We start from the raw sequence: 14,601 nt of genomic DNA, 5'->3' as shown, positions 1-14,601 counted from the left end.
TTAAGGGTCTTCCTCTTTGCGTGATGCCTTCTTCAAAGACTTGTCCATCCTGATAACGTGTGCAAAGCACATGAGACGAGGTCTCGCAGCCTTACTTTTAAGGAGCATTCTGACTGTACTTTTCCCGAGACAGATGTGTTTGTTTTTCTGATAGTCCATGGTGTATATTCAGTATTCTTCCCCGACACTGTAATACAAAGGTGTCTATTCTTCTTTGCTCTTCCATATCCATTGTCTGGCTTTTGCATGCATATGAAGTGATTGAAAACACCATGGCTTTAGGTCAGGAGCCTATAGTTCTCAAATTGACATCTTTGCTTTTTAATGCTTTAAAGAGGCTTTTTTGGCAGCAGATTTACCCACTGCAATATGATGTCTGATTTTTTTACTGCTATTTCCATGGGTGTTGATTGTGGATCCAGTAAAATGAATTCTCTGACAACTCCGATCTTTCCTCCATTTATCATGATGTTGTTCATTGGCCCAGTTGTGAGGATTTTTGTTTTCTTTATGTTGAGGTATAATTCGTACTGCAGGCTGTAGTCTTTGAGCTTCATCAGTTAGCGCTTCAAGTTATGCTCACTTTCAGCAAGCAAGGTTATGTCATCTGTGTATCCCAGGTTGTTAATAAATCTTTTTCCAATCCTGATGCCATGTTCTTCTTCATATAGTCGAGCTTCTCAGGTTATTTGCTCAGTATGCAGATTCAATAAGTGTGGGGAAGGAATACAACCCTGATGCACACCCTTTCTGATTTTAAACCATGCAGTGTCCCCTTGTTCTGTTTGAACAACCACCTCTTAGTCTATGTACAGGTTCCTCATGAGCACAATTAAGTGTTCTGGAATTCCCATTCTTTGCAATGTTATCCATAATTTTTTATGACCCGCACAATTGAATACTTTTGCATAGTCAGTAAAACACAGGTAAACATCTTTCTGGTATTCTTTACTTTCAGCCAAGATCCATCAGACATCAGCAATGATATCCCTCATTTTACATCCTCTTCTGAAACTGGTTGAATTTCTAGTAGTTCCCTGTCAAAATACTGCTACAGCTGATTTTGAATTATGTTCAGCAAAATTTTACTTGCATATGATATTAATGATTTATAATTTCTCCATTATGTTGGATCACTTTCTTTGGAATAGGTACAAATTAAATTTTTAATGACTGAAGAGCAGACAAGTTGTGGGATAACATCAAAGATGAAGACATGGACATGGGGGACATCAAGCTCAATTGGTATAACATACTACACATACTGTTCTACATCCTACTTTGGTGAGTAGTGACTGGGGTCTTAAAAGCTTGCAGGCGGCCATCTAAGATGCAACAGTTGATCTCTCCTCATCCAGAGCAAAGAAGAATGAAGAAGATCAATGATACGTGGAAACAATTAGTCCAAGGGACTGGTGAAGCATGGGAACCTCAACCTAGATGACCTGAGACCAGAACTAGATGGTGCCCGGCCACCACTGTCAGCCACTCAGAAAGGGATCAGAGCAGGAGGTCCTGGATAGAATGGGAGAAAAATGTGGAACAAAACTCAAAATCATAAATAAGACCAGGACTACTGGGTTGATAGAGACTGATGAAAGCCCCAGGGAATGACCCCTAGTTACTCTTCAAGCCTGGAATTGAAGTCATTCCTATGGCTTCCAGCCAAAGTATAGACAGGCCTGCAAGGTGAACATTTACACCACATTGGTATGCTCCTTAGAGCAATCAGCCGTAGGAGATGAGAAGGGCAGCGTTTGCACAGAGAGAGAGCTCAGAGGGAAGAAATCCATAGGAAAGAAGGACACCGGGAAAAGGAACCACAGGGAAGAAGTGGGAGGAGAGCTGTTACATTGTGAGGATTGCAATCAATGTCATGAAATAAAATGTGTATGAACCGCTGTATGGAAAACGAATTTGCTCTGTAAACATTCATCCAAATCACACTTTAAAAAACAGAATAATGAAAGTTTTTATAAAAGATTAAAAAAGCAAAATGTTGTTAAAAGCACAGCAAACAAAGAAAAGATGAAGATGGATGTCAGAAGAGACTCTGAAACTTGCTCGTGAATGGAGAGCAGCTAAAGTGAGTGGAGAAATGTTGCAGTCAAGGAGCTGAACGGAAGATTTCATGGGGTGGCTCGAGAGGGCGGAGTGAAGTGTTACAATGGAATGTGCACAGACCTGGAGTGAGAAAAGCAAACAGGAAGAACACGGCACTTCTCAAGCTGAAAGGACCGAAGTCAAATTTCAAGCCTTGAGTTGCAATACTGAAGGATTCTATGGCAAAATATTGAATGATGCAGGCAGAGGATGCAGAAGAAGATGGAAGGAATACACAGTCTCTGTACAAAAATAATTGGCTGACGTTCAGCCATTTCCCGAGGTGGCATATGATCAAGAACCAGTGGTATTAAAGGAAGACGTCCAAGCTGCACCAAAGGCATTGATAGAGAAAGCAAGGCCCCAGGAATTGACGGAATACCCAGTGAGATGGCTCAACAAACAGATGTAACCCTGGAAGTGGCCACTCCTCGATGCCAAGAAATTTGGAAGACCTGGCCAACCAACTGGAAGAGATCCCTATTTGTGCCCATTCCAAAGGAAAGTGATCACCATGGGATAGGGGGGTCATAACTGTCAACTCCAAGATCCATGGTCAGGCACCAGGCTGGAGGTTCCTACAGGCTGTGTCCCTGGATCAAGTGACAGGCAGCATGGGGGAGCTCTGTTTGTATTCTGCGTTGGAACACATCCTAGAGAAGTGTCCTTTGTGCTCTTTGGGCTCCTGATTGGATGAGGCCCACCCACATCGTGGGGAGTAGTCTGCTTACCTAAGGACAACTGATTTAATCACATGTTGTTGGGTGCCACTGAGTGTCATCTGACTCATAGTGCACCATCGAGTGTGTCCCGACTCATAGTGACCCCATGGGACAGAGTAGAACTGCCCCACAGGGTCCCTAAGGCTGTGCATATTGTTATACAAATAGTGCACATGTCATATGCACTCGTGAATTAGTTTCCTGGGAGTGCTGTGCACATTACATGTGTGTATGTTATGTACATGGGTGAAAAATACATGGCAATCTACTTCCGTAGAGACACTGCCTCAGAAACCCAAGGAGAGGTTGCTCTGAGTCAAATTGACTCGACAGCATTGAGTTTGGTTTGTATTTTTATGGAATCAGATCACCAGGTCTTTCTGGTGGATTCAAACCACAAACTCTCAGTTAGCAGCTGAGCGCTTAACCACTGAGTCACCATGGCTTCTTTAATCACATGTAACTACTTCATAATCAACTGTAGAATAATCTTTGGCTGAAGGCACCAGAGCCTGGATAGGTTGTTGCAAAATTCACCAGCACAGGAGGATGACCAGGGACAGCACCCAAGAGTATATGTAGGTTTCATAGAGGATCTCTATCTGTGTATTTATATGGGCTGCAAATATGCCCACGAAGACAGTAGCGCAAACAGGGACCAATTATGAGAGCATCTTAGTCATCACCAAACACCTCGAGGGAATCAGTCGCTGGGCCTGGGGGCTCAGGACCATACTCAGGGGACACTAAAGTCAATTGGCACAACCCGCTCCATTAAGACAATGTTGTGCATCCTACTTTGGGGAGTAGCGACTGGGGTCTTCAAAGCTTATGAGCAGTCATCTAAGGTGTTCTCTACTTGCCCAAAGCAAAAGAAAGAGTGAAGTAAAGTGAAAATGTAGGGAAACAGTTAGTGCAAAGGACTAATGGACCAGTAAACCCCAGCCTCCATGACTCGGAGACCAGAAAAACTAGACAGTGCCCAGCTACCACTGCTGACCACTCTGAAAAGGATCACAGTAAGAGGTCCTGGATAGAGTGGGCGCAAAACTCAAAATCATAAGAAAGACCAGGGTACTGGTCTGATAGAGACTGGTGGAACTCTCAGGACTGTGGCCTTTAGACACCATTCAAGCCTGGAACTGAACTCACCCTGGTGGCTCGCCTTTCATTCAAATGATAGGCCTATCAGGTGAACGGTCACGCCGGGGAGGTACACACCCCCTGGACCATTAACCGTATGAGATCCAAAGGGCGCATTTGCCCAGCTCCAGAGGCAGGAAGGAAGCAGAAAGGAGGAGGGACAGAAATGGGAAAGCCAGGGAGGCAGTGGGAAGAGAGCTGTTACATTATGAGGACTGCAGTCTGTGTTACAGAACAAAATGTGTATGTGCTGGTGGATTAATAATCAATTTTCTCTCTGTAAACTTTCACCCAAATCACGTACCCACATACACAAAAAAAGTTCCAATACCTTAAAAAAAAAAATTTACCACCAAGTTGTCTGTCCTTCCTGCCCTCCCACAGGGAGGCCCACGACCGCGCCTTCCGGGGCCACAAGGCCGTCGAGGACCTGATAGTGTTTTATCCATATGAGGAACTGGGCTGCCCTCAGCTTGTCTACTACAACACCCCGTGGAAGCCAGTGGTACAACTGTGAGACCCAGCAGGGTGCAGTGGGGGGGGCCTGTGTCCCCTCATCCTGGGGCCCCCTCCTGACCCTTCAGATAAAGCCCTCACTCTGCACCCCAGCCCCACCAGCCTCTCCAGACCCCACACCCACAACATGTCCCCTCACCACAGCCAACCCCCTTCCTCCCCGATTTAACCTGCGGCCGTGGGCTCTGCTGTGTCATCAGGACAGAGTCCCCCATGCGTCACATTCAACCCTCAGTGAATCAACTCACCCCACGCCCCTTTATATAATTTCATTTTTTTTTATTATTGTTTTTTTTTAAATATTTTATTGTGTTTTCGGTGAAGGTACATATAGCAACTCAGGCCCCCATCTAACCATGTCCCTATAAGCTGTCCCACGGCACTGATCCCACTCTTCACACCATGTGAACATTCTCATTAGTTCCATTCTGGTTCTTCCGTTTCTGGAACTGTTCCCTGTCCCCGTACTTTCTCATCTTCACTTTAGAGCTGCTGTTGACCGTTTGGCTTCCCACAGATGATTTTTTAAAGGAGGGCAGCACACACGCAGGACAGGCTTGCTTTTATGAGTCAGTCTGTTATTCCTCTAAAAGGCAGCCTCAGAGGCTAGTTGCAGTTCATGGTTTCAAGAGCATCTCAGGGCAGTGGCCTCAGCAGTCTTCTGGTCTCAACCAGTCCAGTAAGTCTGGACGTTTTAAGAAGCTGGAGTTCTGCTTTTCCTTCCTTTCCGTGGGCCCCACGTGTAATGGCTCCATCCGCGTGGGTGGTCAGATGAGAAGCCCAAGCTGCCTGGCCCTGGGCTCACAGAGACTGGAGCTGCAGCTGCCTTGACCCCGATCAAGCCGCAGACTGGCTGCCCCCCAGAGCTTTCTGCGACCAGAAATGTTCCATAATCGTGTGCTGTCCGCTGTGGGAGCCACGAGCGGAGCTGAGAAGCTGGTACCTCCTTTCATTCCACTGCAGTTCATTGCAATAACCCCGTGCAGCCGGTGGCCTAACTCGGCCCTGGCCCGTTGCCGACCGTAAATGGCTGTTAGCTGACAGTTACGGCATGGGGCCAAGCTCACACGTGTCAGTGTTTAGGTTCATTAAACTCACACCTTGATCCCACGGGCCTTGATCCTACTCCAGGCAAAATCGAGGGCACGGAGCAGGGGGCTCGGGGGATCCCAGACGGAAACAGATAAGAAAGGCACACCCCATCGCCCTGGACCAACCGTAAAACCAGCTGCCCTCACTCGACCCCAACTCCTGGCGCCCCCATGCGTCAGAGTTGTGTTCATAGGGTTATCTTTCTGAGGCACCTTGCCAGGCTCGCCTTCCAAGGCTTCTCTGAGTGGATTCGAACCTCCAGCCCTTCAGCCAGACGCTGAGCGTGTTCACCGTTTGTGTTACCTGGGGGCTCCAGCCAACGTCAAACCTGACGTTCCATTCAGCAGCTGTCCGCCCTGCCTGCTCTGCGGCAGGCCCTGGGCTGGGCACACGGGACTGAGCCTGGTGCCTAGGGGCCAAGGCTCACACCCCAGCTCAGAGCTGTCGGGTAGTGGGGTAACATCCGCCAGGGTAAAGAAGAAAGAAAGGTCCTGGTCAGAGCAGGAGGGCAGCTCAAGCTTGGCGTCCAGTCGGTGCTCACTGCCGGGGAGTTGATTCAACAAAGCTTAACATGTGGAGGACTCAAAGGTTTCACCAAGGAGGTGTTGCCTATGGGGTATTGAAGCATGTGTAGGAGTTAAGGCCAATGAATCCCCAGAACTACTGCCCTGAGAGAATCTTTAAACCTTAAGCCCAAAATAGCCCCTTACATCTTCTTAAAACCAAACAATACTTGAACTTAACTAGTAAGGAATGTGTGCCTTGAGCACTGAGCTCTTTGAAGAACTCTCTCTATGGGATCAAATTGACAGCAGCAACTCAAAAGGTTAGATGGGAAGTTTAGGGGGCAGGGAGTTCAAGTTCATGGGGGAGGAATACCTCAGATAAGGAGGGTGAGAATGGTCACACGACTTGCAGACTGTCATCCACGTCACTGAATGGCAGGCACATGGAGAAAGTGTTGAATCGGCCTAGGTTCTGCTGTCTAGATTCTCAACAACAATGAAGAAATTATTGAAAACACCCCACAAGACCCTAATTGCCGGTGGTAGTACAGTGCCTAAGGCATCTGACTGCTGACCAGAAGGTTGGTGGTTCAAACCCACCAGCCACCCTGTGGAAGCAAGACTGGGCAATCTACTTCCACAAAGATTTACCGCCTTGGAAACCCCACGGGGGTCGCTGAGTTGGAATTGATTCGATGGCAGTGGGTTTGGGGTTGTTTTGTTTGAAATGTACACCTTCCAGTATTTCCAGATGTCCTCAGAAAAACAGGGTGGGGAAGGTGATGGGTTATACGCCCTCATTCATCTATTGGTGATATTAGTCAGTCATGGAACACTCAGTGGTTCATTCTAGCCTCGGCTGACATGGCTCTTTATCAGAGAGGGTTCTGGGGAGCCCTCCGTATAAAATGCACACTGCCCACCACCCCATCACCCCCCCTTTCCACCCTGCCCAGCCCAGGAGCCAGCAGTCCCTGTCCCCCTAACTGGAGGGCCTCCTGCCCCAAAGGTGGCTGTGGTTCCGACTCCCCTCCACAGCCAGGCTGAGTACACATGTGTTCCAGGTGGAGAGATGGGTCTTTCCAGGAGGTGGTCCACGCCGAGTACGTCCTGCTGGAGGTGAACGGGCTATTCACATACTCGTACACCCTGACAGCCCGCACCGCGCACTGCAAGTGGCAGCCACAGAACTGGACCACCATGATGTCACGCTTTAATCAAAGCAAGAACGTCTGGAACAGAGAGGTGACTTTTGCTCTTGGGTTACTTCCAAGGAGATGGCAGGGCTTGGCCATGCCCAGGTCAGGGGTGGGGGTTGGGAGTGGGGAGTGGGACACTGCGGGGCACAGGGGCTGAGTATGGGAAGTTGGAAAAGCAGGTTCTCTGGGACTGCCTCCCAAGGGAATTGGCCAGACAGTCACAGAGGTTTGCAGCGAGATGGTCACTGGGCCTTACTGATTGTTAGCCAAATTCTGAAACATCTAAATGGCCATTATATCAAACAAACAAAAAACCAACTCAGTTCCCACCAAGTCTATTCCAGCTCCTGCGACCCCGTGTGTGTAGGGCAGAGCTGTGCTCCGCGAAACTAAAAGTCGATCGCCAGACCTTTCCTGTCAGGCACCTCTTGGGGGACTCAACTGACAACCTTCTGATTAGCAGCCGGGTGAATTAGCCATTTGAACACCCCCCCAGGGACTCCACTTAGGGCCCACGAAGGGACCGGTGAAATTCACGGTCTGCCCGTCTTGCTGAGTGTTTCTGGAATTCAAATCCGTTTCTACACAGTTGGAGATAGGGCAGGATGTCTGTCTCATGTAGACGCTGCGTTGGTTCCCGCGAGAGTTTTCTCTGCTCGCTCCTGTTTTGCCTCAAGCCAGGGCTGCGGAGCTTCAAGTGCAGGAACACAGCGAATGCCGCCAGCAGGGGGCGCTCACTCGCTGCACTCGACGCCCCAGCCTCGCGGCTCTGCTGTTTTTATTCCGGCTTCGCTTTCTTAGCTGGGCGACTCCGGCTTCTTTATATCTCCTTCCATCACGTGCGTTTGATCGTTTTTTTGTTGTCAGTAGTGGTGGTTCTACATTTTTCTTTTTTTAAATTGTGGTGAAAATACACACAAGAAAACATGCATCAGTTCAGCAATTTTACCTGTAAAATTCGGCGACACCGATGACCTTCTTTGAGCCTTTCCCAATTATTCCACCGTCATTAACGTAAACCAGGTGCCCCTAAGTGAAAAGTACCCCCTCGCCCTCCCTCTGTTGTTACGTGCCGCGGAGTCAGACCCGATTCATAGCGACCCCTCCTTGGGTTTGCGAGGCAGTTTCACTACGGAAGTAGATTGCCCCATCTTTCTTCTGAGGAGTGGCTGGTGGGTTTGAACCGCCAGCCTTCTGGTTAGCAATCAAGTGCCTTAGACACTACGCTACCAGAGCCCTGGGAACCACTAGTTACCATCTTTGGTTTCCGTACTTTGGTCTGAAGGAGCCTCGGTGGCACAGTGGTTAAGTGCTCCGCTGCCAGCTTAAAGTTAAACGGTTTGAACCTACCAGCCCCTCCTTGGCAGAAGAAGGAGGCAGTCGCTTCCGTAAAGACTGTTGTTAGGTGCCAGTGAGTCATTTCTGAGTCGTAGCATCCCCATGTACAACAGAACAAAACACTGTCCAGTCCTGCGCCAGCCTCACAATCCCTGCTGTACCTGAACCCGCTGTGTCAAGCCACTGTGTCGATCCATCTCATTAAGGGCCTTCCCCTTTTTCGCTGACCCTCCACTTTACCAAGCATGACATCCTTCTCCAGGGAATGGTCCCTTCTGACAACATGACCAAAGTAGGTGAGACGAAGTCTGGCCATTCTTGCTTCCAAGGAGCATTCCGGCTGCACTTCTTCCAGGACAGATTTGTTGGTTCTTTTAGCAGTCCATGGTACTTTCAGTATTCCTCCCAGCACCACAACTCAAAAGCATCAACTCTTCTTAAGTCTTCCTTGTTCATTGTCCAGCTCTCACATGCATATGAGGCGATTGAAAATGCCGCCGTGGCTGGGGTCAGGCGCACCTTAGTCTTCAAAGTGACATCTTTGCTTCTTAACACTTTAAAGAGGTCTTTTGTAGCAGGTTTGTCCAGTGCAATACAATGCCTGATTCCTGACTGCTTCTTCCATGGGCGTTGATTGTGGAGCCAAGTAAAATGAAGCCCCTAACAACTTCAATCTTCTCTCCATTTATCATGATGTTGCTTTTGGTCCAGTTGTGAGGATTTGTGTTTTCTTTATGTTGAGCTGTAATCCATACTGAACAATCCAGTCTATGATCTTCATCAGTAAGTGCTTCAAGTCCTCCTCACTTTGAACTAGCAAGGTTGTGTCGTCTGCATGTCCTCACTGTGTAGTGCCTGGGTCGGAAGCCACTGTCTGGCGTTACTGGGAGTGGCGAGCTCAGAGAGTCACTCTCTAGGCACACGGGAGGGGTTGGCTCGAGGCTGGTCTCAGGGAGTGACCCCAGGACTGACAGCAGGGAGCCGCCACCTCCACCAAGATCAGAAAGGCGGGGGACAGAGAAGGCTGTCGGTACTGCTGAGCTTGAGGACAGCTACCTGCCTACCTCCTGGCACCCACAGCCGTACCGGGGACCGGTGCCAGTGAAAACCCTCGGGAAGGGCCCCCACTTCATTCTCACCTCCCCATTTCCCCGCAAGTGTGTACTTGACGCCTGGTTCACTTCAGACTCACAGCTGCAAGGGAGTCTGGGAACAGAGCTGTTGACTAACAGCCTCCGTGCAGGAAGGCCTGGAGAGGCAAGACCTAGAGGAGCCTGAGCGTCTCCTCCACAGGGACCACAGGCCACTCACCAAGGGCAGCCATGGGGTGCAGCAGGGCGGGCAGTGGCTGGAGGGTGCCTGTGGGCGCTGGCCAAGGGAGGGCCTGGGGACAAGGGGCATCTGCAGTCTGAGGGCCTGAGTCCTCCTCCCCAGACCTATGAGAGCTGCCATAAGCCTGAAGGTGGTGACCCTCTGAAGTGGCCAGATGTCCCCTATCAGATCCTGGGTGGCCCAACGGACAACAAGGTCATTTTTGACCAAAGGAATGGAATGTACATCTTCCACCTTTACATCGTGGACCCCTACTACAGGTGAGGAGGGCCTGGGGCCACCTTGTGGCAGGGCCTCCGGTGAGGCCAGCTGTCCTGGGCGGGTCACGTATGTGGTGTTTTAAGTAGTGGCAACATTTGTCCTCTCACTAAGTCAACCGTTAGCTTGCTGGGGGCCAGAGCTGGTGCTGGGGGAGCAGCGGGGACCAGCAGCCAGGTCCCTGTCCTTGTGGGCAGCAGTCACCCTATCATGACACCCAATTGGTGGCATGTCAGCCGTGGTGTCCCGGAGCCGGCTCAAACTGGTGATCAGATATTCAGAAACTTTGCAACAGCCAACTGTGCGTAGGCATCTGAAATCAGCGCGGGGAGGGGGGGGATTTACACCAGGGCAAGAGGCACACACTCCAAAGCAGGCCCCCACTTCTGAGTGCTCCTTCAGCATGCTCACTGGCACAGTGCCGAAGGCACTTGACTGATAACCAGAAGGCTGGCGGTTCAAACCTGCCAGCCACTCCTCAGAAGGAAGGTTGAACAATCTACTTCCTTAGAGTACCCCCTCGGAAACCCAAGGAGGGGTCAGTATGAGCTGGGACCAACTCGATGGTAGTGAGTTTGGTTTTTGGTATTTTGGTACGTTCTGGAAAGGCTTTGCAAGCCACCTCTCAGAGTGCTGTCCCAGATCCTTAACATCTCCCAGTGCGAGGGGACCGTGAGGTGGCATCCATTCCCATGTCCTTACCCTCACCTTCAGCCACTGTCCGCCTTCCTGTGCTACTCCCTGTAGGGACCCTACCCTGCCCTAGAGGCCTCTGACCTGGGGCAGAGTGTGCAGAGGTCAGACAGGGCACCGTGAGACTTGTCCCTTCCCATTCCCCTTCACACTCCTTCCCCAGACCCCACAACCAGCAGCACCCCAGTGAGGTCTCACACCCTCCTGTCTCTCCCAAGGGGTTCCCTATCTCTGGAAGCCCTGCACCTGTCCCGCTGCGTCCCTCCTGTCTGCTGTCCACATCATCCCTGTTCCAGGTTCCTCTCTGAGACCACCTGTGGCTCCTTGTCACTGGCCCCATTCCCCACTGCCATTGTGTCCTTACAGTGTAGTGGGTGATGCCAATGGTTAATGCTCTCGGCTGCCAATCAAAAGCCCAGGGGTTCAAGTCCATGCGGCGGTGCTGCAGAAGAAAGGCCTGGCGGTCTGCTTCTCAAACATCAGCCGCAAACCCTGAGGGACGGCCCATCCGACACACGTGTGTCAGCACCAATGAGTCTGGAGGCCTGCCCCCTTGACTCCGTCACCCCGGGCTGGGCGGGAACTGGTTTGGGTTGGTTTTCCTTTCTGCCCTCTCTGGACTCAGCTTGGGAAGGCAGGCCTTGTGCCCAGAGGGGCAGACCACAGAGGGCCTGGACATGGCCAGTGCCAGGAGCCGCAGAGTCCGAGCCGCCAGACGCATGATCGCATGATCGTAATGCAGGAAACGGAAGGAGGTGCTCCTGGCCCCTGCTGACCCCGGGCCGTGCTGCATGTGGGTGGGAGCGTGTTCACCGGGGTAACGGGACAGCCCTCAGGAGGTCCAGGCCCACGGCCCGCCCTGCCCGCCCGCCCCTGCAGCTACTGTGGCCTGGAGACCACCTTCAGCGTCTACGTCTACGGGGCCTTCCCATCCATCAACGTCCGCAAAGAGGTCACCATCGCCCTGCTGCTGCTCAGCCTCCTGCTGTCGCTCTGGCTGGCCTACGCCATCCCCAAGGCGCTGCGCACCGACACGGGCCACAGGGTCACGGGGTTCTGGGCCAGGCTGCTCAGGGGCTTCAGGAATGATGGCGGGGCTTCCCAGCCGGTCGCCAAGGCTGCGGCCCGGGCAGGGGGGCTGGGAGCCCCCGGGAAATAGCTCCGCCCTCACAGAAGCAGAGGGACTGTCAGGGTCCCGGGAGTTGTTTTCAAATAAAGCGTTATGGAGAAAAGCGAGTGGCAGTGGTTTCTGAGCCCCTGGGAGCCCCGAGTGGTGCAAATGGCGAGCGCGCTCGGCTGCAAAGCAGAAGGTTGCAGGTTCAAGTGTGCCCACAGCACCTCAGAAGAAAGACCCGGTGATCCACATCCGAAAAGCCAGACACCGAACGAGGAGTTCAAGTCAGTGGACGTGAAACAACTCGAACAGAGACAACGAGAACATTGACACAACGTGAAGGACGTAGCCAGCGTGACTCGTCAATATGCCTAGAAAGTGTGGAGTGGGACTCGGTTTTGCTGCGTACATTTCCACTAAGAAGATGAAATATTAATAATATATCAAGGCAGTGGAAGAAACAGGGAGGAGCAGAGTTAAAGGCAAGCCAGGTGAACGCTGTTACACACACAGTCCTGCAGTAACTGTAGGAACGATAATTGACGAGCCACGCTGAGACGGTCGCTCTGAACCGGGGCAGGAAGACGCGGGGGACCACGCCCCCAGATGTACACAGGTGTGACAGGCTAGCTGTACCCATGGATTTACACGTGCTGCAGACGGAGCCATGCCTGTGCAGAGCACACGGGCAAAAGTCACGGAAAGGCCTTAGTCATAACTAAACACCCCGAGGGGATGAATTGCTGGATGTGGGGCTCAGACCATAGTCTCGGGGGACACCAAGGTCGACATTAACATCCAGCAAATAAGTAAATAAGATAAAATATTAAAAACTCAGCCACTGAAGACCCCATGGAGGGTTCTACCCTGACCCACGTGGGGTCGCCTTCCACTCCCTGACAACTGGGGACCCAGCACCCTTCATAACAGTGAGAATCGAGCATATTCCTGTCAGGGTGTGGGCCCCCCACCTCCTCCCCAGGACACCCCAGGTACGCCTCCTTCCCAGCTCCCGCCTGGAACCTTCCCCCAGGCGGGTAGAGCGCAAAAAAGCCCTGGCTCCCCTGTCCCCGGTCCTAGGAAGGCAGTCGCTCCTTCGGGGAGTGGGCGGGGCCTGGGAGGTGGGCGGGGCCTGGGAGGTACTGGGGCAGCTGACTGACTTGCTTCTGGAGGCAAAAGTGTCACTGCACCTCACGTGGTTGCAGAGCAGAGGAGAGTGACGTGAGGGTGTGGCTGGGCGACTCTTTCCCTCTGGTCAGCGGTCGCTGTTTGGCTGCCTATGTGCGTCCTCATGGCAACCCCACGCAAAAAGGAGCAAACCGTTGCGGTCCTGCCCCGCCCTGTGATCAGTTGCCGGGGGACGACCACTGTGATTCAAAGCGTTTTATTGGCTGCTTTTCAGAAGTAGCTCCCCAAGCTGTTGCGTTGGGGTATATTGGAGTCAATGTCATGAGACAAAGTGTATGTGAACTGCTGTATGGAAAGTGAATTTGCTCTATACATTTTCACCCAAATCACAATTTTAAAAAAGAGAAAAAAGAAGTAGCTCCCCAGGCCTCTCTTCCTAGTCTGGAGCCGGCTGAGACCTGCTCAGCATCCTGGCCACGCACAGGTCTCCATGGAGAGACGCGGGAGGGGCTGCGGCCCAGAACTGAACCGGGTGTCTCACGGGGAAGGCGGGAATCTCACCACGGAACCCACTGCTGACTTGCTGTCCTTCTAACATTTATTCAGCGGTAGAACCCAAACGGGTTTCCAAGTGGGCACCTGGGCAGCCCCACACCTTTTCCTCCTCACTCTGTAGCTGCCCCGTCAGCCTCCGTTCAGTCTCACAGACCACGGTGACCAGGAGAATGCGTCCTCCCTGGCTGGGCCGGCTCTGCTCCGGGACAGTGCTGTCTTCTCCCTGGCCTGCCCCTCCCGCCTTGACTTGCCAACCTACGGTTTTTAGCACAGGGGTTGGAAGTGGGGCCCGGACACTGGCACACTCATCCCAACAGGTGCTGCTGTGAGATAGATCCTAGTTGCCCAGTGGCAGTGGGGTAGGGCCCCCCACAGTGGTTCCCTGCACAGGGGTGCCTCTCCCTCCCCTCGGGGTTTACGGGAACAGCTGTGTCCACCACCAGTCAGATCCACCTTCTTACTGCGCCTTTCTCAGCTCAAGTCTCCAGCCGGTACACATGGTTGGTGCTAGTCCACGAACTCTAAAAAGAGCCCTGGTGGCACAACAGTTTAGCACTCAGCAATAACCGAAAGGTTGGCGGTTCAAACCCCACCCAGTGATTCCATAGGAGCGAGACCTGTCAATGTGCTCCCATAAACATGACAGCCCAGAAAATCCTTTGGGGCAGTTCCACTCTGTCACATGGGGTCACTATGAGTCTAAGATCGACTCCACGGCACCTAACTGTTAGGCCGAAGCAAACCCAAGCCACCAACATTTCAGTTAGCAGCTTCCTCCGGGTGTCAAGCCCTGATGAGACAGCCTGATAAGACAACCGAAGTGACAGAACCCGCCCAGACTGGAAAGTCCCATGCAGTGGCAAGCTTCCTCTTGTGAAGCCCCCTCATGCTAATTAAGTGCA

General features: G+C 51.8%; 2 protein-coding genes across 2 annotated transcripts in view; one reads left to right on the top strand and one right to left on the bottom strand.

The window, feature by feature from the left end:
• CATSPERD (cation channel sperm associated auxiliary subunit delta) overlaps positions 1–12,061 on the top strand; it is a 141,432-nt gene extending 129,371 nt beyond the window's left edge. Inside the window, exons 16-19 of the mRNA XM_007954494.1 lie at positions 4,353–4,481; positions 7,147–7,327; positions 10,054–10,211; positions 11,782–12,061. Coding sequence (XP_007952685.1) covers positions 4,353–4,481; positions 7,147–7,327; positions 10,054–10,211; positions 11,782–12,061 — 748 coding nt within the window. The remainder of the gene's footprint in view (positions 1–4,352; positions 4,482–7,146; positions 7,328–10,053; positions 10,212–11,781) is intronic.
• Positions 12,062–12,660: 599 nt separating this feature from the next.
• Positions 12,661–14,601, bottom strand: part of PRR22 (proline rich 22) — a 7,229-nt gene continuing 5,288 nt past the window's right edge. Inside the window, exons 5-6 of the mRNA XM_007954493.1 lie at positions 13,800–13,954; positions 12,661–12,687 (exon numbers count right to left, since the gene is read on the bottom strand). Coding sequence (XP_007952684.1) covers positions 12,661–12,687; positions 13,800–13,954 — 182 coding nt within the window. The remainder of the gene's footprint in view (positions 12,688–13,799; positions 13,955–14,601) is intronic.

The sequence above is a fragment of the Orycteropus afer genome, unplaced genomic scaffold (assembly GCF_000298275.1).
Source record: "Orycteropus afer afer isolate SDZICR_OR568_19922 unplaced genomic scaffold, OryAfe1.0 scaffold00461, whole genome shotgun sequence".
Lineage (NCBI taxonomy): Eukaryota > Metazoa > Chordata > Mammalia > Tubulidentata > Orycteropodidae > Orycteropus > Orycteropus afer.
This window is presented reverse-complemented; position numbering and strand designations above follow the sequence as displayed.